The sequence below is a fragment of the Salmo trutta genome, chromosome 5, assembly GCF_901001165.1.
Source record: "Salmo trutta chromosome 5, fSalTru1.1, whole genome shotgun sequence".
Taxonomy (NCBI): Eukaryota; Metazoa; Chordata; class Actinopteri; order Salmoniformes; family Salmonidae; genus Salmo; species Salmo trutta.
The window spans coordinates 43649096-43671810 of record NC_042961.1 but is presented as its reverse complement, the minus strand read 5'-3'; the positions used below and the strand labels follow the sequence as shown (position 1 = coordinate 43671810).

The window sequence follows — 22715 nt, the reverse complement described above, 5'->3', positions numbered from 1 at the left end:
ACAAATGATGCAAATATTGTTTTTCATTTCCTGCCAGCACATTTCTGCATAGATCCCTCTAGTTGGGGGGGCGAGATTAATTTCCAATTGGCAGCTCAATTTTAAACATGCAGACTACCACCCACCTCCCCCTATATAGCCAATCTATCAAGCCTAACCCAGTGGTTCATGCATATATACCATATCACATAAAGGGCTGGCAAGCGACTGTCAGAGATGGCATGATTGAATTGTTCCGTTGCACTGTCACCAGAGAGGCTATTACTTCAAATTAGCATACAAATTCAAACCAGGACAGATGGATTTGTCACATTCCAGTCGCCATCTTCCTGTGAGATTGGCTGCTCTTGTGCTGCGTGATGGAGATAAGACACCTGTCTGGGCTCGTATCGGGAGGAAAGTCTGGTGCAGGATGGTAGGGGGCTAGATGGGTTAGATGGTGGAAAGGGTTTGTGAAATGCTGAGGTGTCTTGCAATAACCCCCTCCCAAAATGATGAGGCCGCCATCCAGCGCCCCATGGGTGGTCCAGAGATGCAGTCGTTCTCATACAAAGTGGTGATTTGTGTGCCGGTTGGCTAGCCATTTCCTCGTCCTTTTGTCTCAGAATTTGTGGTTTTGGTAAGTTATGTTCGCAGACCGCTGTTGAATGGTCCCTTGTGTTGTCCTCTGTCACATTCAAAGGGGGGCACATCAGCAAAGGCTGAGAATGACCGTGTCAGCAGGTGAGGGTTGGGTGAACAGTGATGATCTGAGGTTACTCTGGTTCAGGCAATCTCCTTCCTCGACATAATAATGTATCCATGGCCTTTTATCACCCAGGACTAAAGGTTCCTCTAAAATAGAATGCATTTGCTGAAATTATACTCCTTTATACTAACTCCTTTATACTGAAGCATGAGATTACTAAACTTCGATCATGACTGCTTAGGCATAAATTAATGCCATTTAATGGGGAAATATCAGCTAGTATGTGGACGGTCCATGTTGTAAACTATGTAAGTACAATTCAGACACAGAGGACGTTATGTTTACATAACACACATTTCACCATGCCACCGAAATGAACTGTACTCCACACCATTGTCTTCCGACAGATGGAGACACTAACGCAGCAAACGTTGTCAGTGCAGACGGCCGTTGTAAGACAAAAGGATATATTGTGGATGGGTCTAAAAATGACATTTTGTTAAATATATGTTATGCTTTCACTGTGTCTCATTAGCCACTCACAAATAATAAAAAAAAGGAGTGATTTTTATTTTGTAATTATGTATGACAGAATGGATCGATTGGAAATATTGAGCATGACAATTTCCCAATCAGCTCAAACCTATGGGTTTTCCGTTGGCTTCAGTTAGGGGTGCTAATCTCCCTGGCACCATCTCGTGGTTACATTCATGTTCCTGTGCAAAATGTAGTCGATTTAAAAACTTGGGCTGAAAAACTTGCCTCCCAACAGTCTGGAAATATAAAATAAACATACTAATCTCCTGACTTTGCATACTGCGCAAACCATAGCCTTAATACTCCCTCAGTAGTATAGGGTGCCACATTCCCCTCCTCTCTCCTCGCTACTAAAGACCGCTCTGAAAACACTTAAACTTCCCCTCCCCACTTGGCTGAGGTGCCTTTGAGGCTGAGGTGCCTTTGAAACTTCAATCAGGGGGCAAATGCTAAGTTAAGGGTCGCTTTTGAAGTTCGTCTTCCTCAGTCGTGTCTCTTAGCATAAGACTCAACACTTCTCAGGCACACGGGTGAGATATATTATGCCATAGGTGGAGAAAAAATTATTTGGTCCTCATGTAAGACTAATGGATCATCACGGAGCTAAAACAAAGACCCCTTGGGTGCCGTGGCAAACTGCGTTCTCGCCCACGTAGTCAGCTGCAGAAACATGAACCGTGCTGCTGCAAATGCTTTAGTTTTTGCCCAGCAACACAAGGGCAGCCATTTTTAAAAGAAATGGACATAAAGTACCTGGAATGGCAGAGGTGTGCCAGACACAGGCAGCCATTCAGGTGAGATGAACAGGACCACCTTCACAGCCATACTGAGAATATACAATGAGGTAGAGAAAGAGGGGGAAAAAAAGAGAAATGTCACAACAGGGAAAAACCAACAGAATTCACCTGCAACGGTCACAGTGCATAGGGCACCATATATTAGGGAATAAGCACTAAATCTCAAAAGAACTGCATCCACAGCCATTGACATTTTTCTTAAGGCATGATCCACCATAGGGGGACAAAACGCCAGAGTTCATATAACTGTCGGAGGCTTTAACTCTGAATAATATAGAGATTTTATGGAAGTTGCCGAGCCTCAAATAGAGCCAGCTGAAGCTGCCTTGGACACACACTGCGAAACCCCCTCAACCCAAAGCAGCCACTAGGGAGCCTTGAGGGGTGGAAGGACCCAAGATGCTCCACCAGTTGGGCTAGCCTTCTTTGGGACCTGGGCTGACCTGAGCCTGGGGAACAGCCCTGTCTTCAAGGCTCTCATCTCTAAGGAGTCCTGCATCCAATTTCTTGTGGCTTCACGCACCGCCTCACACAGCGATGTGTTTCATTTGGGCTGCTGACCCATAGGATGACAGGGGAGCTCTCTAAGAAACTTCTCCAGGGCTCATCAAACTTTCTTGTCTAGAGAAGCAAATAAATATTAAATTCCTTTCTGTTCAAAGTTTGATAAGAACTAGCTGTCCAATCCTGATGACAATTTAGGAAGTGTACTGAAGAACGTTTAGAATGTTATTGGGTCCTGTTTCAAATTATTATGCAGCCTCATCAGTGGCTTGACAAAAGCTTGAGCAATTTTATGCAACTAAAGACCCTACCACTCCAACAGATGCAGGCAAAGAGATTTTCACATCTTTTTAACCCTCAAACGTTTAGTTACTCATCTATGATTACTTTCAGACTAAAAGTGATATCTGGAATTTCCCTGAAATGTGCAGACTTCAAGTTATTGGCTGATATACACTGAACAAAAATATAAAAAACACAACATGTAAAGCATTGGTCCCATGTTTCATGAGCTGAAATAAAAGATCCCAGAAATGTTCCATATGCACAAAAAGCTTATTTCTCTCAAATTTCTGTGCACTAATTTGTTTACATCCCTGTTAGTGAGCATTTCTCCTTTGCCAAGATGATCCATCCACCTGACAGGTGTAGCATATCAAGAAGCTGATTAAACAGCATGATCATTGCACAGGTGCACCGTGAGCTGGGGACAAAAGACCATTCTAAAATATGCAGTTTTGTCAAATCCCAGACTTCTCAAGTTGAGGCCTGCAGGAATGTCCACCAGAGCTGTTGCCAGAGGATTGAAGGTTAATTTCATACCATAAGCCACCTCCAATGTAGTTTTAGAGAATTTAACAGTTCGTCCAACCGGCCTCACAACCGCAGACCACATGTATGGTGTCGTGTGTGCGACTGGTTTGCTGACGTCAACGTTGTGAACAGAGTGCTCCATGGTGGCGGGGGGGTTATGGTATGAGCAGGCAGATGCTACGGACAACAAACACAATTGCATTTTAGCGATGGCAATTTGAATGCACAGAGATACTGAGACGAGATCCTGAGGCCCATTGTCGTGCCATTCATCCGCCTCCATCACCTCATGTTTCAGCATGAAAATGCATGGCCCCATGTCGCAAGGATCTGTACACAATTCCTGGAAGCTGAAAATGTCACAGTTCTTCCATGGCATGCATTCTCACCAGAAATGTCACCCATTGTGCATGTTTGGGATGCTCTGGATCGACGTGTACGACAGCATTTCCAGTTCCAGCTAATATCCAACGGCTGTGTGAAGTTGCTGAAGAGGAGTGGAACAACATTCCACAATCAACTGCCTGATCAACTCTAGGCGAAGGAGATATGTCGTGCTAAATGAGGCAAATGGTGGTCACACCAGATACTTTTGGTCAGAAAACCAGTCAGTATGTGGACATCTGCTCGTCGAACATCTCACTCCAAAATCATGGGCAATATGGAGTTGTTCCCCCCTTTGCTGCTATAACAGCCTCCACTCGCAGTCTGCGTTCCAATTCATCCCAAAGGAGTTCAATGGGGTTGAGGTCAGGGCTCTGTGCAGGCCAATGAAGGCCTTCCCCAAACAGTTGGAATAACATAATCGTCTAGAATATCATTGTATGCTGTAGCGTTAAGCTTTCCCTGGCATCCGCCACACCCTGATTCGTCCATTGGACTGCCTTATGGTAAAGCGTGATTCATCACCCCAGAGAAAGCGTTTCCAGAGTCCAATGCCGGCAAGCTTTACGTCACTCCAGCCGCGCTTAGCATTGCGCATGGTGATCTTAGGCTTGTGTGCAGCTGCTCAGCCATGGAAACCCCATGAAGCTCCCGACGAACAGTTCTTATGCTGACGCTACTTCCAGAGGCCGTTTGGAACCTGGTAGTGAGTGTTGCAACCGAGGACAGATGATTTTTATGCGCTACACGCGTCATCACTCGACAGTCCCGTTCTGTGAGCTTGTGTGGCCTACCACACAAGCTCACAGACGTCACAGACGCTCCTAGACGTTTCCACTTCACAATAACAGCACTTGCAGTCGACCGGGGCAGCTTTAGCATGGCAAAAAATGTGACAAACTGACTTGTTGGAAAGGTGGCATACTATGACGGTGCCACGTTGAAAGTCACTGAGCTCTTCAGTAAGGCCATTCTACTGCCAATGTTTGTCTATGGAGATTGCATAGCTGTGTGCTCAATTTTATACACCTGTCAGCTATGGGTGTGGCTGAAATAACCGAATCCACTAATTTGAAGGTGTGTCCTTATACTTTTGTATATATAGTGTATCTGTGACCAACAGATGCATATCTGTATTCCCATTCATGTGAAATCCATAGATTAGGACCTAATGAATTTATTTAAATTGACTGCTTTCCTTATATGAACTCTTTGAATTTGTTGCATGTTGCTTTTATATTTTTGTTCAGTATACATAGAGTACATATCTATATACACAAAAAATAGCTAACTGACTTCCAAGGCCAAGCTTGAAAAGCCAAAAAATTCAAAGACCATTACAAATTATTACAGTTTATTCATGTAATTTAAAATGGATGACCAGGTGATTTCCCAGTCCGCACACCACTATAATCTCACATTTGTTCACACAAGGGGAGTGCCCTTGTGTCCATTAACATTAAAATGCATTAAGGGCACAATGCATCTGTTTTTATATCAATATCAAACCTTTCTTGTTAACTTAGTACCTTACTGTGATAGTTTTCAATTAAAATGGTCAAAAAGAAAGCAATTTCTCAAGCAAGAACTTAGCTTGGACTGTCTGGGAGTGGTCTGAGTGGCGAGGGGAAAACGGAAAACTAGCTGTTATTGGCAGAGGTTTGGAACTCTTATTGGTCTATCAACTAATTGACAAAAGTTCATCCCATCAAAACAGGCTGAAATGTCAGGCTCTTTTCAAACAGCTTTTACACTAAAAGGGCATTATCTTTTTCACAGCATTATTCCAACCTCAAAAACTATATAAAACACAAGACAATCACATTTTTAACATTTCAACCTATTGATCCCCTAACATAACACCAACGTCTGGTAGCTATACAAGCAAGACGGTGGGTGCTAAACCGTCCACGCTGGTATGTTTCCTTAAATTGAAGTCAAAGTTTGTTCAATGAATTAGCATGGACTGTCTCTACCTAAGTACATTTCAGTAAGAGTTTACGCTTTCTAAAAAGGAATGTCAACATCTACATAAATGGTCATGCTTTACCATGGTCAATGGCAGTAATTGTGTTGACCGCTAACTCCCACCCGGATCAGCCGCAGTGCCAACCACCTGCTAATCACAAATGACTACAGGTGGTCAAAATAAGGAAGAGCCAAACAAAAAGTATGAAAATAATACATTATGAACCAATGAGAAGAAAAGGCTTTTGAAGAAAATGAAGAGTGCTCAGATAAAGAGTTCAGATTTCCTTAGTGCTGGTGGTGATGGTATTGTTCTCATACACACTTGTAGTGTTAGTACTGAGAGTATTCCTTGGTTGAGAGTTTAGCAACGATGCGCTCCAACTGTCTCTTGGCTTCACAGTTGGGGAAGTTACCCATCTCATAGTACTGCGGGGCGATTTTCACCAGCCTGGGAAAGGACACAAATAAACAGTCATGAAATGTGCCTGGATTGTGTGTGTATGAGAGAAAGTGAAGGAAGGTTTTCTCTCCCAGGTACGTACAGACAGACAGACAGACAGACAGACAGACAGACAGACAGACAGACAGACAGACAGACAGACAGACAGACAGACAGACAGACAGACAGACAGACAGACATTGGTGCAGACATGTAAACCAACAACGGGCACAGTCTCACAAACACATAAGGAGTGGGCTGACTGCTTTTTAATTTTTTTACACACGCTACCCACATTCTCACTAGTCTAGAAGGAAACATGAACACTAGAAGCTGTAGTCTCTCTCTGGAATATTGATCTAGGAGCAGGCGGTTTGACTGCAGGCAAGCCCATACACAGACGCCTAGAAGAATCTAGGAGAGGACCGACTATAGTCAGGAGCACACGCACTAGACAAGATGGACCTGGGGCTAGACAGGCAGTGAGCTTACCACTCTGGTTTGATGTCGGTGCAGGTGCGGATGTAGTTCTTGGTGGTCAGCACAAACTCATTGTACATCACCCACTCCGGCTTGTGGTCCAGCACAGTGGAGGGGTGCAGCTGGACCACCTGGTTGTCCTTCACAGTCAGGTAGTGGCCTGTACGCTCCAAATGGGCTACCTGTCAATCACATACAGAGACAGGAATAAGTAGGCTAGATATTAGCTGCACAGGGCACATGTTCACACAAGACTAACTACATTTCAAGAGGGCTTCCATTGACATTTATTAACAAAATCTCACTAATGCATACAGTATTAACTAATTTAAAGTCCAGACACGAGGGATATGCATCTTTCAAGACGATTGGATACGTATCTAGATACATGGGCTCCGATACGATACAGAAACAATATGTTTTAGTTTGAAATGATTTGGTGCGATTCGGTTTGATTAGAGGAATGAATCGATGCGGTTCGGTGGGATACGATTCGATGCTCTAACATCTGTTGCATAAACACATTCATTTTCCATTTTCAATTAAAATCTTCTGAGCTGATGTGTGTGTGTGTGTGTGTGTGTGTGTGTAAATTATGTACAGTATATGTCTATGGTGTATGTAGTCACCTGAGCCACTGTCAGATTGGGGGGCAATGTATGATTTTCTCTTTTGATCTGAATTAAACGTGTTTTAGCTAGTAATGTATCAATATTTAACTTAAATAATTAGCTATGGCAATGAATACATAGCACAACTTTGGATTTCACCCCGTCCCAAAATGAATGGTTTTGATCGTTATGTAATTATCAACTTGACCCTGTATATCTAAAACTGACCATATACACAGATTATGTAAAGCAAAACTACCAAAACTATTGCTGATGGGGAACCTGAACAATCGTATTAGAATCTAATGTAAGCCCCGAGCAGCAGGTATAGGCTATTGCCAGATGAATGTTGTCTCCGGTAGCTTACTTTTATTCCGGTAAAACACATTTTAACTGCACAATAACCTATCAAATTACATTGGTTTTCACTCAACTAATATTGTGCAAGCCAGTTGACAAGCATTTGAATGCTGAAGGTGCCGTGCAGATGTGCAAGATCAGGAATAGTGCGCCTACATCTTGTTGGTCAGCGCACGAAGCAGCACAGTGAGCAGTTTGACGAGGCTACTGATATTGCCTGGGGTGTTTCAGCATGAAAAACGACTTGTAGATCAATGACGTTCAACACAGTTATATGCTTAGTTTGACACTGAAGAAGAGGACGTATCAGTTGTCGCAAAAAAAGTCGGTATTTTCAGAAAGTAATATGAGCAAAACATTTTAGTGAACCGGCGATTCATAACGTTTTAATCTATTTTCTGACCGATGCATGCAACATTTGGATCGGTTTGAGGTCCCACAGACTGATGCACTCAAATCTTAAACATTTGAACCAGGGGCCGATGCATATCAAACGTTACATCCCTACCGTACACGCATAGAAGCACAGTATCAAAGGTTTACTGATCAGGCACTCGTGATCTGCAGTTTTTTTTGTTTTTTGCCTGAGACGATTTAACAGTTTTTTTTGACCATCTATAATCCCTGCAGCCGAATTGGCCTATTCAGGTTTGAACTAGACTGACCCCATGGAATGTAGTGTACATCTTAAAGTACAATGAACACAATCAATTACACAGAAAAGGGAAGAAGAGGCAGCTCTGGGCTTAGGCGTTTTAACTTCAGCAGAATTTGCCAAGTTAAGGAGGGCGGTTCCTTTTTTGGTTTCCGTTCGGGGTACTTCAATATGCAGACGATGGCTGCTGTGATTAACGAGGCCAATCAATCAGTCTCAATAAAGACCTCTCCAAACAAAGACGTGCGCTCAAACGCCTCTAAACTGCAATATGAGCTACAAATGTGTTTTTGCGAAAAGGTTAATGTTGACAAATATTTTCATATTAACGGCGTAATTCAACTTGTCAGGTCGCTTGTTTTCAGGTTCCCCCAGAAATGGACTTTCAACAAAATGTCATTTATTTTCCCTTAGCAGGCAGCAAATTGCCTTGAATTCTTATTATGTGTTTAACTGGTAGTGCCTGTGTGCGAACACTTAGGGGAGGCGATCCATTACAATAAGTATCTTGACGTGTTGTGTTTTTAAGCAACAGTGTAAACACCTGTTAACTAAACAGACATGGTGAGTTCGAGAAAAGAACACCAAGGTGAAGCACAAAAGCAGCGCTGCATCTTACTTCAGTCTTAAAAGGGCAATCTGCAGTTGCTACAAAGAATTTAACTTCTGTCTCGTGAGTTTAGTTCAACTGTCGTACCCCATCAGAACCCAAAATATAAGCTTGTTTTACGCCAATGTTTGTTAAAGTAAATGTAAAACTATAGCCTCAAAACATGGTTAAAACTATCATTTTTAGATCAGCCCTTGCATCCATAGCTCTGTGTACGAATTTCAGAGCGGTTACATTTCTCCAGCCCCATCCCTCAGCTTTTTACACTTTGTTATTGTTTCAACTGTTGATTGCTACTTTAAGGGATGGCATTAGTTTGACAAGCTAACAAGCTTATATTGAAGACGGGTTATCTAACCATAAGTCAGTGGTACAGTGCTATTTTTCAATTTCAAAACGCTGACTAGGGTTAACTGACTAACCCACACACTCTACTCTGGCCTGTGACATTTTTGGAACATGTACAAGGGACTAGCCAACTACCCAAAGGTCAAAACCAAGTGCTGTGTTGTTGGGGGACAATATGGCGCCATAGAGCATGACGACACATTCCGAGAGAGAACCCTCTGGGCCCTTCCTTTCTCTGTTTGGCCAGTGAGCACTGACCTGCATGAAGAATCCTGTGACCAGTGCTCTGCGAATGTTGATGTAGTAGTCTCTGCTGGTGAACTCTGTGCTGCGGCGGGGCAGGCTGAAGCGGTCCATGATCCGGGACAGCTGCTGGCGCACGTTGTCGGCCGACATCAGCGACCTGTAGTTCACAAAGTTGTCGTAGCACCACTGTGTCGACTCATGGTCTGTGAGAGGTGAAACATAGATTTACAGTGCCTTCAGAAAGTATTCACACCCCTTCAGTTTCCATATTTTGTTGTGTTAAAGCCCGAATTTTAAATTGATTAAATTTAGATTTTGTTTCACTGGCCCATAATGTGGAATTATGTTTTTAGAAAGGTCTACAAATTAATGATACAATAAGTATTAAACCTATTTGTTATGGCAAGCCTAAATAAGTTCAGGAGTAAAAATGAACTTAACAAGTCACATAATAAGTTGCATAGAACGGTGTTCAATAAATAGTGTTGAACATGATTTTTGAATGACTACCTCATCTCTGTACCCCACACATACACTTATCCCTCAGTCGAGCAGTGAATTTCAAACACAGATTCAACCACAAAGACCAGGGAGGTTTTCCAATGCCTCGCAAAGAAGGGCATCTATTAGTAGATGGGTAAAAAAAAAAGATATTGAATATTCCTTTGAGCATGGTGAAGTTATTAATTACACTATCAATACACCCAGTCACTACAAATAAACAGGCGTCCTTCCTAACTCAGTTGCCGGAGAGGAAGGAAACCACTCAGGGATTTAACCATGAGGCCAGTGGTGACTTTAAAACAGTTACAGAGTTTAATGGCTATGATAGGCAAAAACTGTAGTTACTCCACAATACTAACCTAAATGACAGAGTGAAAAGAAGGAAGCCTGTACATGCATCCTGTTTGCAACAAGACACTAAAGTAAAACTGCAAAAAAATATGACAGAAATTAACTTTTTGTCCTGAATACAAAGTGTTATGATTGGGGCATATCCAACACAACACATGACTAGCACTTCATATTTTCAAGCATGGTGGAGGCTGCATCATGTTATGGGTATGCTTGTCATCTGCAAGGACTAGGGAGTTTATGATAAAAATAAATGGAATAGAGTTAATAAGCAGAGGCAAAATCCTACTGGAAAACCTGTTTCAGTCTGCTTTCCAATAGACATTGAGAGACAAATTCACCTTTCAGCAGGACAATACCTTAAAACACAAGGCCAAATATACACTGGACCTGCTTACCAAGACAATATTGAATGTTCGTGGTTACAGTTTTGACTTAAAAATCGTCTTGAAAATCTCTGGCAAGCAATGATTAACAACCAACTTGACAAGAGCTTGAAGAATTTTTTTAAAGAATAATGTGCAAATGTTGTACAATCCAGGTGTGCAAAGCTCTTAGACTTACCCAGAAGTCACAGCTGTAATTGCTGCCAAAGGTGATTCTAACATGTACAGACTCAGGGGGTTGAATACTTATGGAATCAAGATAGTGTTTAATTTTCAAAAATGTTTTACAAAAGTTAGAATTTTTCTTCCACTTTGACATTGTGTAGATCGTTCACAAAAAGGCACTGTATGTTATGTGACATTAAGGTTGGATTAAGCCTAGTCCTGAATTCTAATAAAGCATGCTCAATGGACATTCTGTGAGACACGTACTCTGTTTGAAGGTGTGGTAGACGTTGAGGAGGGTCAGGTGGTCTCCGTCAATGTGGGCGAAACGCATCTTGGACTCGTCGGCCGCCTTCCTAGCCTCCGTGGGTCGTACGAAGCACTGTGGGACTAAACAAGGTTGGTATGGGCCCCAACACAGCCGCCCATAGGGATGAGTTAAGCAATTCCCACAGAGAAGAACAAGGCCTCGGGTCAGAGAGGCCAGAGAGAGCACTTCACAGGGCAAAGAGCATTGCCACAGGTGCGTGTCGGAAGAAGGGGGTGAAGGGGGGTGGGAGAAGGCAAAGGAGGGTTGACTGCGCAGGTTTGAGTTTAGCTGTTTTACAAGCTGCATACTGTAAGACCTAACCTCAGCCAGGGTATGAGAGGGGTATAGAAAGGGGCTCCAACCCCCCAAAAACTATCTTTACTCAAACTGTTTGGCTAAAGGGCATTTATGAGGCTAGCCTGCATCTGACTCATAAGCTCTTTAAGCGGTGGTGCAGAGGGACACCAAAGAAAGTGTCCTCTTAACCACTCAATCTTTGCCTGAGCACTTTAGAGGGAAAACCGTGGTCTTGCATCCTAGCGGAAAAGCACTTGTACATCAAAAGGCTGCATCAAACACCTCCCGCCTTCCCAAAACTTGTTGTGAGCAGCCTAACGTTAAAACATGCTCCATCGTGAGCTTAACGGGTGAAAGCTGAGTGTTTATCGATTTGAACCCCTACACTTGGTTGCCTGGGCGATGCGAGGCCTAGTATCCACTGCTGACTCGGTAATGAACTCAGCAGAAAACCGGGTTCCTTGACACACCAGTTATAGATGTGCAGCGTGTCCAAACAGCTAGTTAAATTCCCTTTCCCTCTGTTCAAAAGCATCGGATTCATCTCAATGAGCAGCACTCTGCTTTGGCAAGCCTAAAGTGCAATTACTGCCGCAGCACATTGGTGCTGCTCAGACTATAAACTCATTAATTTACTGTAGACATGCATTTTTCCTGCCTGACAAATATTAAACTGACTGACACCACCAACTCCTTCTGCTCTACTCTTTCTACCTCACTGTGTTCAGTGGAGTTGTGTGCAAAGTTAAGGCCCATTAGAGATTAAATTTGCTATCAGCCGCAAGTCAAATCACATTCATCAACATCGTTATTGAAATACACAGTTGCAGAGATGGAGTTCAGATTACACCTCCTATACACAGCTCTTTTTAGAGCTCCATGTGCTGCATCAGTACTAGAGTGATGCCATTGCTACAATGACAGAGAGGCATGGTTTTATGTTCTTTCCCGGACAAATATGTTTTTCTAACGAACCAGGTGTGAAATGCTCGGACCAGCTCTAGACACCACACAAACAAATCTAATTTCAACAACTGCATATCAAAGGCTAGAGTAGGGCCTTCATGTTGTGTCTGCAGACCCAATCACATAAAAGTCTTGAGTTTCAGGAGAAGTTCATGACTTTTTTTATTTACTTAACTAGGCAAGTTCATGGCTTAAACATATAATCTAATTATCTCCAAAACCTGACTGGTGAAATAGACTAAACAAAAAAGGGGTCAAGGGTGAAGGGATCATCGTCTAGACAACTAAGAGAAAAATAAGTTGCAGATGCAGGGCACTGAATCCTTCTTTTGTCGAGGATGAAGGGCAAATTTGCCATGAACATACAACTTTCACAGGAAAATTAGTGTGCACAATAATGACGGTGGCTTATGATGGGCATACCACACTTTTCTCCCTGAGTATTACCTGACAGCATGGCTGTGATGGACAGAATCTCATTGGAGCAGTTGAACTCGCAGGAGGCGATCACCATCTTGGCTAGCTGCGGGTCTAGGGGGAACTCGGCCATCATGGAGCCTAGCTCCGTCAAGTCGCCGTCATCGTTGAGCGCCGCCACGTAGTTGAGCAGCTCTAGGGCCCGCATCAGGGTTTCCGGTGCTAGAGGGAGACGAGGGTAAGAACATATTTGTACTATTGTCAACCGCTGCCATCTTGGACCAGGTCTTTTCACACAAAAATGTGATTTTATATCAAATGAGAGTAGCCTGGATAAATAAGGTTTAAATAAAATATTTAAATAAGAAATCGCAGAGAAGCACAGGAAGCGCAAGGGATGGCATAGGAGGAAAGAGAAAAAAGAAACCGCAGAGGAAGAAGATAGAAAGAACAGAACACAAGGGGAGATTAAAACAAGCACCTCTATATGTGATGGCCGGTTACCCCGGACGGAAACTTTAATGGTGGTGGGGAGGCTCATTTTTCATCTTCCGCTCCACTGATTCAAAACAACTCTAATGCAATTACAGGGGAACCCTTCACTTAATGCATCAAAACAGGGCTCCCACCGTTTGGTTAAAAGATTTTCCCCAAGATGCAATTATTGACCTTCGGCTCGGGAGAACTGAAGCCTAATGACCAGTTGCATGTCAACTGAAAATTAGCTTCGGCTTCAGCTGAGGGCCATGTTGTTCACTTTAATTTCTCTCAAATAAGGAATTAAAAAAAGCTTTTTTCAAAATACAAGCAGGTATTTTCTTATGACGAACAAATAGATGATTCGGGGCATCAAACCTACTTTTGTTATAGAAAAGTGAGAGCTAGCCACATTACTTACTATATCAATGGCTTGTGGCGAACGCATTCCTTTTGGAGGAAAATCTGGTTTTGCAGTATCTGTAACATGATGCACAAGTGTGGAAATGCAATCTATACATGACGCACCTCATCAGAAATAAACTATTGACCGCCTCAATACATGAGAATCCAATATATTAACCAAGGGCCAAATCAATGGGACTAAAGGCTAAAAGGTACATTAAACTCACATTGGCTTTGAAATGTACTACTCTGCAAATGTCAAGAGGCAAATGAATCCCACCTAAGGCTGGTCCTTCCTGTAAATCGCTACTGATTCCTTTTGGACTTTCCATGTGATTTGGTGAGCCGCTTCACGCCACTGCACTTATTGAGCGTGGAGCGAGGCAGGTTGACAGAGAAATAGACTGGCCGCTCGTGTGCTCCCTGGTTACAGGGTGGAAACCAAGGTTCTCCATTAAGATTTAGGCCCAACTCAAATGCAACACAGACTAAAAGCCAATGGCCTCCATGCCTGGGTTCTTTGGTTAACCTTAAAATATATGGATCCCTCCAATCCTTGCCCACTCCGAGTTATCACCCTGCCTGTACCTTTTCATTGCATACAGCCACAGAGGAGAGCAGCAGCTCAATGACAATGTCCCCACTTGCCTCAATGACAGCAGCACAAACCCAAGTCGTGATTAAATCCTTTTAATGTGCCCAAAATGATGATAAATTAAAAGAAATGGCTGATGGGACGCATCCCCCCACCATCATAGCAGCAGAGGTTTTCAATCATCTCAAGGAAGCATTCCATCTCTCAAGCCCTTTGAGGAGCTGACATTTTATTCATTGGGTTGTGTGGCCTCATCAGTCAGATGACGGTGTGTGGACAATCCAAATGGCTACAGGCTAAGGCAGGGGTTCCCAAAACATTTTTGGTCTGCAACCCCATTTGTGATTCCAAATTTGTTTTGCAACCCTGACATGTAACAAAAAAAATATTTAAAAAAAATCAATGCCCAATATTTACTTTTTTAATTGGGGATATGCCAGTCTATTACAAATTGGGACTAGCGCTCTAGCCTAGCGGTTAGAGCGTTTGGCCAGTATTTCAGAGTTTCTCTCACGACCCCATTTTCAAAATCAGGCGACCCCTAGTTTGGGAAACGCTAGGCTACGGAGCAAAACATGTTCCAATCATGCCCCTCTACCTGGAGACCCAAATCCATTGCTCTCTTTAACCAGTTCCAGAGATCCACTTGGCTGAACCCACAACTCCGGCGTAGCCATCCTGGGAGTGGTTCTTCTGCGCCGCATGTCAAATTGACCTGTGCGCCGGCGAGATACAAAGACTTTTCTTGGAGGAGAAGCTTTGAAGTGCGTTGGAGCGAGGGCACAGCATACTCCGGCTATTCATCTTTCTAGTCCAATCAGCTCGTGTTCCCGGGGCGCTAAGCAGCTAGTTAGACGGACCCAGTGCCTCCACTGACAGCGTGTAGAACTTCCAGGGACAGCCTTTTTTTCTAAGTGGATGAATAAGGTAATCATTTCTTCCCCTCATTCCCAGTTAGACTAAATGGACAAGGCTTGAGTGGACCAGGCGGGGGGGCTAACCCTTAAGTGCTAGGAGACGTATAGTTGTGGGAGAGAACTGAAGGGGGCGGGGTGGCGGAGGTTGGGGGAATAGGTCAGTCACGTTTCACCGGCGGAATATAAAGAGAAGGCAATAGCCAAGGCGATACCGGGGCTATTGATGTAACCAATTTCATTCTCAAAATGGTGTTTGGCGCCGTGGATGGGGAGAGATGGGTTTAATCTCGGAGGTGAGATGAAAACTGTATTAAGGTGGAGGGGGTGGGGGGGTCTGGGGTTAAGGCTATGGACAGAGAGACCGAGGGAGGGGGGGGGGTTCTCCTTGGGGAGAGTAAGAACACATGCATGGTGTGTTGGCTCCGGGGCTGCTGGGAAGGGAAGTAAGTGACATTGGGACGAGACAAGGCACCTCTTGTGCGTTTTGGCCAGGCTCCAGTCCAGTGCAGATGAACAGGGGGAATAGGGAGCGCCTGGAGAAGCGACAGCCCAAACACACATCAACTGACCAGCCAAACTACTCCTCCCTAGTCACTACACCATGTCCACCCACAGCGGATAGAAACAGACTTGTTTTGACAGTGCAGTTTAACTACCTATTCCGGCAAAGGAGCAAAGAACCACTAGGTCCAATGTGGCCATTATGCTCAACTTCCAAGACAGAACAATTATTTTTGACTCTACAAACACTCCACATTTTCTCTTTTTCATTTTTCTAAGCTCCTAGCTGACCCACATTGGGTGTCATACATCAAACATTTTCAGTTCAACAAAAAGGTTTTGTGGACCTGAGAGCAACAGTTTATACCCGTCCATGTCTATTCATTAGCCCTTAACAGATGATGCTTTGATTGAAATGAGACAGAAATTTACCATGATGTTATCTATCAAAGCCCAAACTTTACAACTTGAGGCCCTATTCAATCAATCTCCGTAACTGGGTTTCCAGGACAAGTCAAGAACATTCATCTCTTAAGTCAAAAAAGTCATGTTTGGCTTTGTGATTTACACTGTGAAACAAAGAAAAACTCAGCAGCATATACAATCACACTGTGTACACACACACACACACACACACACACACACACACACACACACACACACACACACACACACACACACACACACACACACACACACACTGTGAAGAAAGAAATTAATTTAGCCTTGACTGAGATTGACTGAATAGGGCCCCTAGTAACACAAAAACAAGATATTAACCCAACAAGATATTAACCCAACAAAAAGATCTATCCCTGTTAACAAAATGCAATACAAGAGCTCTTACCTGGTGGGTCCATGAAGTCAAAATGTACCAAGTCGTCGATACCTAGCTTCTTGAGCTGCAGCACGACCGAACCCAGGTTGGACCTCAAAATCTCTGGATACGTGTTGTCCTGTGACAGAAGAAGGGGAGGGGAAACCGGAGGAGACGGTTTCAAATCAAAACAAATTAGTAAGGCTGCTGATTATCTCGTCACACGCACTCGTACGTTAAAGTGAACAGAAAATAGAAGTCTAGGGCCGTTTGAAGGGCTATTTAACTTGTTTTAAAATGCCCTCTGCCAGTCGGTGTGACGTGAAAGAATTACCCTGTTAAAGTGGAGGACTGGGTCCTTCACGTGTTCATTTGTCACAGGGGGGATCCGTGTCACTGGCGCAGGTTATTAAAAAGGGCTGTGGGTGATTGGTGGGGAATCCAGCTGTCAGAGTGAAAAGGGCTGAATAAGGAATAGGCGACTTAGGTTCTAAGTGGAAATACTGGATAGCTGGGAAATGGAGATATTTATTTTCAGTATACAGGTATAATTAAGCCTCATATGCCTTTTCTCTGTATAGTCTAGAGGTACAAGTGCACTGCACTTATAAGAATCACGGATACAAGTAAGCAATGAACGACAATGCTCTGTACACTCTCGGGAAATAATGTAAGACGTAGGTATGTCTCGACCTCGGGACATTAGCATTCCTAAGCAGCTTCAAATAATCAAATCGGTTATAGACAACAATTCATCTGGGACTAATATAATTCTTATAGCAGTACCACTACTAACCTGCATCTCGGTCTTGTAGGCCTTCTCTGTGTAGAGGCGGAAGCACTTCCCTGGGCGTGTCCTCCCGGCGCGCCCCGCCCTCTGCTGGGCCGAGGCTTTGCTGATGGCCGTCACCAGGAGGGACTCCACTCTGATACGAGGGTTATACACCTGGAAGGAACAGCAAGGGGGACAGGTGAGGTATTGAGAGGATTCAAATCACTCTTTTCACATACAAACACAGATACACAATCATTTACAAAAGGGATGAGCCATAGGGGGCATCATGGTTGAGAAATAGACCAGCATTTATACACAGGTTACAGGGGGAAATTGAGTTTCACACATACACAAGAGACACTAACACACATATTCCCAAATCACATACAAGCACAAACACACAAGCTCACACAATCCAACCGGGAAAATATATCATCTCTGATTGAGCCACGTGTACGACTTGGCTCTGGGCTAGAGAAATGTCAGAGGAATAAATAACTGGCTTTTCCATCTCTGCCGCTGTCAGGTGCAGCGCTGCTCTGTTTATCTGGGGATTTTCAGGCAACAGAGGCAGATGATTGGAGAAGATTAGGCTGAGGGGGGGTGGATGGGGGGGTGGCGCAGGGGAGGAAGGACGGCGGCAAACCTTTTGCTTGGCAAATCCGGGATCAATTACAAACACCACGCCGTCGATGGTCAGGGATGTCTCAGCGATGTTTGTCGAAACCACGACCTGCGGAAATGAGTACAGCTGGGTTTAGAATCAGTCGTTAGGGAGGAGTTGTGGGAAAGGGAGAGTAACATGGGTCGAGGCCCTGTAATGGAGTGGCACTATTCAATCACTCACTCCGGTATTTGGTCATTTGATAGTTTAATAATTCAGTCATTCGTATATTCATGAATTCTCAATTTTGACACAAGAGTCTAGTCATAAGGTGTTGAATCTGTGAGGGAAATGATTAGGTCATAGGTCAAAACCTACTGCCATTGGGGGAGGTCAAAATATCTTAGTATGAGAGGGAGACGGAGCAAATGTTTTAATAAAAGGAAAAATGACCAAGAGTTAATTTGTGGCCTCATACAAATCCCCCTTTGGTGGAGACACTGCTCAACACTCAAGTCATTACATTTCTACAATGAGTACGCATCAACATCTGAATGAATTAAGTTCTGCAGACACTTCCATGGCCCATCGCAGACACACTGTCTAATAGGACCCAACAGGGGAGTACTGCAACAGTTGTTGCAATCAAGTCGAATGAGATGTCTGCAAACTGCAGCGGGCTGCCTCGCCGCTGAGTGTCCCTTCCACATGTATTACCACTGCTCTTTTTGGAGGGGGTGCCGCTGTCAGCTCGCAGCACGCTACCAGTCTCCACAAGATGTCATCTTCTCTCTTACAAAAAGCCCCTCCCACAGGTCTTCAAAATTACAACAAATAATTGATGTAATAGTTCCTTTTCCAGCGGGTGGCCTGCATTTAAAATGCAGTTCTTTCAGAATCACTGTGTACGTTGACGTTCATCCTCTGAGATTATAGTTTGACAAGACTGGAGGAATTTGTTTTAGATTAAAATGAAAGTTGTGGTGAAAAAATGAAAGGAAATCAAATTCTGACTGGCTTCTGAGTAATGGAGCCTGTCGCCTTCAACAAACAAAGCAACACACGGATGTTTCATGCGCCCCAAGGTGCAGGCGTCGTGTGGCAGCAAGAGAGCGCCCACCAAATTAAAATCACTCACTCCGGCAATCAGAGATGTGCTCGAAACCCACCTCGAAATAGAAGCGAAGTTGCATTAAAATTAATAAGCTCGGAGGATTGCGGCAATTATGTTTAGAGTCACAAAAAATGAGTCACGGCAAAATGAGGCTCTAAACTAGAGCAGGTGATGAGAACAGAGATTTGTTTTCAACTGCTTCAAAGCCAAGGAGGGGTTTTCTTTTCCTATGATTCCCCATTTCCAAGTATAATGTTAGAAACATTACAGCTGGGTTTTTTTAAGAGAAATTCATCCGAGGTAACACAGTAATACTTAGAAGCAGAGGGGAGACGAGGAGGGAAAAAAAGCCCACTCCTCAGCTGTCAGAAGGGTGCGTCGGTTGATCAAAGCATCAGGGCCCGGCTGCAACCTTTATTTTCCCAAAAATGTAATAGGGTGCAGAGAAATACTGCGTAAGGGAGGGGAGAGGAGGAAGAGAAATAACTGAAATGAAAAGCCGTTTGGGTTGTGGTATCAACGCAAACGGGGAAGCTGCTGTGGAGTCGCACATCTCCCAGTCCCAGATCTTTTTCTATTACAATTATCCCCTATAGCAAGGCTGTCTATGAGCAATGACAGCTGAATCGGAGCACCGAAATCAAATGAGTCACATCACCCTATGGGTCTCTCTCTGTCAGCGTTTACACAAACAGGAGAGGAGGGGAGGAAGGCAGATCTGCAGCTGCTCTCACGCGAGCCTTGACCGCCGCTGGGGGGGGTGTTCCCGTTATGTAACGGCGGAGCCTGATTGGCCCCAGAACCCTTCGAACTACATTGTGCACCATGGCACTAGAGACTGAGTCAGACAGGCAGAAACCTGCTGTACTGGGAACTTCCACTCCCACTCCAATGTCTCAGCATAATGTAGGGGGGGGGGGGAATAAAATTGCTTCATTGCATATTCTGTGCACTGCCACTTCTTTCATATAGAAAAGTAATACCAGTTCAACTGCAAGCCCAGGAAAGATGCTAATAACGAAAGTTATCCATTTGCATTAAATCTGCAAAAGCATTGAACAGACACTTCCTTGCAACGAATGACAGGCGTGAGAAACATTCTCCCAAGGAAAAAGACTGCATCACTTACCTCTAACAAATCTGCCAATCATGTACTTAATTTGTTAGTGTACATGTGGCTTGTATGTGAATGCATTTCGTTAATGCTTTCACATCTCTTGATCAAACATTTGCCGGTGCAAAAAATACTTCTGTGAGTTATCATCCATCGATATGGGTCGAAAACAGATTCTGAGCACTTGCCGCCCATCCTGCGTAGCTCCGTTTCGTTTGGCTGTCTAAAGCTGTGCGCCTTAAAGGCTTTTCAAAATCCTACCTTTTAAGCAAGGATTTCTCTCCAGCCAGAGAATGCCTGACTGTTTAGTTATTAATGCCTTGGACATTTTTTGGGGGCCCAGCCCTTGGCCTTGTGTAATTCTGCCGTCAGAAGTAGAAGCGTTCTGCTTTCTATTCATGCTGAGGAGAGAGGCAGCAGCCAAAGACGACCCATTTTAAACCTGTCAGAAGGCAGCCTGGTCAAGCCAACGGTCACTTCGATTAGTTTACACCTCCCCCTCGGGAGGGATGTACATCTTGATCGGATTGAACACTAGAGGTGCATTGCAAGAATTAACGGTGGCAGGTATCACTTCACAATACGTCTGAGGGGATCTCTTTGAACTAAGAGGAATCAACCACCTTTTAATACAAAATTGAATGCTGACAACTAGAGCAACACTGTAATTAAACCAAAGCCAATTGCTTGGCAAAGAGTTCAAGACATTAAGAACGCCCAGCCACATTCAGTGACCCGTAGGTGTGGAGAAATTGCGTCTTCTTTGAGTCAATGACCCAGTTGATAAGCAATCTTGAACAAAGTTGGCTAGCCTAGCATGGACCGGCAGGTTGGACCATCATCTCTGGAAAACAACAATGTCGGCCAACATTTCCCCAAGAGGAACGGGTGGCAAGGAGCACTTCGTGTCCTGTTCAAAGGGAGCTGTGAAAGGTTCAATGGGATGACTCCCACCAGTTTAGGCCAATGACCTGTACGTCAGGGAAGAGTCGGTCAGTGCTTTAGCAGCTGCCACGGTAGCTAGCCTGTCTCCTCACATTTCATAACCATATAGGAGGGCCTCTCATTGACTGCATTGATTCAGAATGCGTCTGGAGGCTGGGGCCTGTTACACAGAGAAGCACAGTGCGGCTCCTTCCTGTCTGTCTGTCAGCTGTATTGAGCGTTCCAGACTTTTCATCAGTAATATCATTAGAGCATCATCTCTGCGCATTATTTCTGGGTTATTAACCTGCAGGGGGTGAGCACTGTGGCTAACAGGGGCCATCTTTCACTCCAACCCTCTGGGAGGAGCTGCCTGTTGAAAAATAAAACCTTCCCTTGATTGGTAAAAATGGAGGGCGCCTCGAACAATTTGGGCCCTGCCACATCAGTGACTTACTGGAATGGATCCCAGCGGGCGTGCGTCGCTGACTATTGAAGGGATATCCACACACGTGAGGATGATAGAAAACAAACCTAACACTAAACAAGAGCCCATTTGTCAAAAGCGCATAACGATGATACTTTGAAAGGGAGAGGGGGGATTAAAGTCTTTGCTAGTAATCACAGTGAATTGAAGCTCCAACACTAAATCATTAAAATGTTCTAAAATAGGAGATCAGTGGCTTTTCTGGGGAGACATGACGGGAAAGCAAGTTATGTTAATGGCGGGAGTGCTTAATGCAGCCATTAGCATGTGGGACAGCAGAGGCCGGTAACCTTAATTCTTTCATTGCCTCTCCTTGGACTTGCTTGGGTGACATCTCACCTCACCTAAGGCTCAGCCACTGACGGCGTCAGACTGACAACAGAAGGCCAAACTCACTCTGTGCATGCTTTTGTCCATTCAAGACAAATGCCATTGGCTGCCACTGCTACATTCAAGACCCTTGACCAATTGAGCTTAGTGAGAGACCAGAATTGATGATATTCATCAACCTGGACATTGAGTGAAAGCAAGTCATATGGTGTTCAATGATCATTGCGACCTACACGGTCATTCTAGCCTCACTCTCCCTGTTTGCAATGTAAGTTCAGACACATACACCAGCTCACCTCCATGTGACAGTCCCTTCAGGCCAGGTATGGGGGACAACATGAAAACAAAACTACCTGAGAGGTAGCACGCTGTTGAGACGGTCTGTAAACACCAGGGAGGAGTCTGGCACTGCTGAGAGTGCATGTTGGGAAGAAGTTCAGTCTTCAAAGAATTGTTGAATGCAAATTTACAGCCACTTACCAGTTCTCCCAACCACCCAAAACACCCCGTCCCAATCTACAAAGATGTGGAGGTGGGGTCTCCTGGGACCAGGCATCCAAACCACTCCCTGTGCTGCCCGTGTCCTTCTTTCATGTCAACATCCCTTTGAACAGCGCAAGCAAACACAGGGATGATGTTTGAACTTTGGAAAGATCCCAGGCCCTGGCTTAGGCCAAACTGTTGAGCCTCCTTTACACAAAACACACACGTGGAGGAGAGAGATAAAATAATGTCACACCGGGAGGGTGAGCGAGGGAGGCCGGAGCAAGCATTTCATCCGACTCGTCTTGAACATCAGGAAAAGAGGGGCCTGTC

General features: G+C 44.2%; 1 protein-coding gene across 3 annotated transcripts in view; it reads right to left on the bottom strand.

The window, feature by feature from the left end:
- Positions 1–5060: 5060 nt before the first annotated feature.
- Positions 5061–22715, bottom strand: part of LOC115194243 (pre-mRNA-splicing factor ATP-dependent RNA helicase DHX15) — a 37286-nt gene continuing 19631 nt past the window's right edge. For all 3 annotated transcript variants that reach the window (XM_029753760.1, XM_029753762.1, XM_029753761.1), the window contains 8 exons: positions 17973–18059; positions 17348–17497; positions 16582–16690; positions 12870–13061; positions 11117–11239; positions 9456–9646; positions 6626–6795; positions 5061–6142 (listed from right to left, as the gene is read on the bottom strand). In XM_029753760.1, the coding sequence (XP_029609620.1) occupies positions 6025–6142; positions 6626–6795; positions 9456–9646; positions 11117–11239; positions 12870–13061; positions 16582–16690; positions 17348–17497; positions 17973–18059 (1140 nt within the window). In that variant the 3' untranslated portion in view covers positions 5061–6024. The remainder of the gene's footprint in view (positions 6143–6625; positions 6796–9455; positions 9647–11116; positions 11240–12869; positions 13062–16581; positions 16691–17347; positions 17498–17972; positions 18060–22715) is intronic.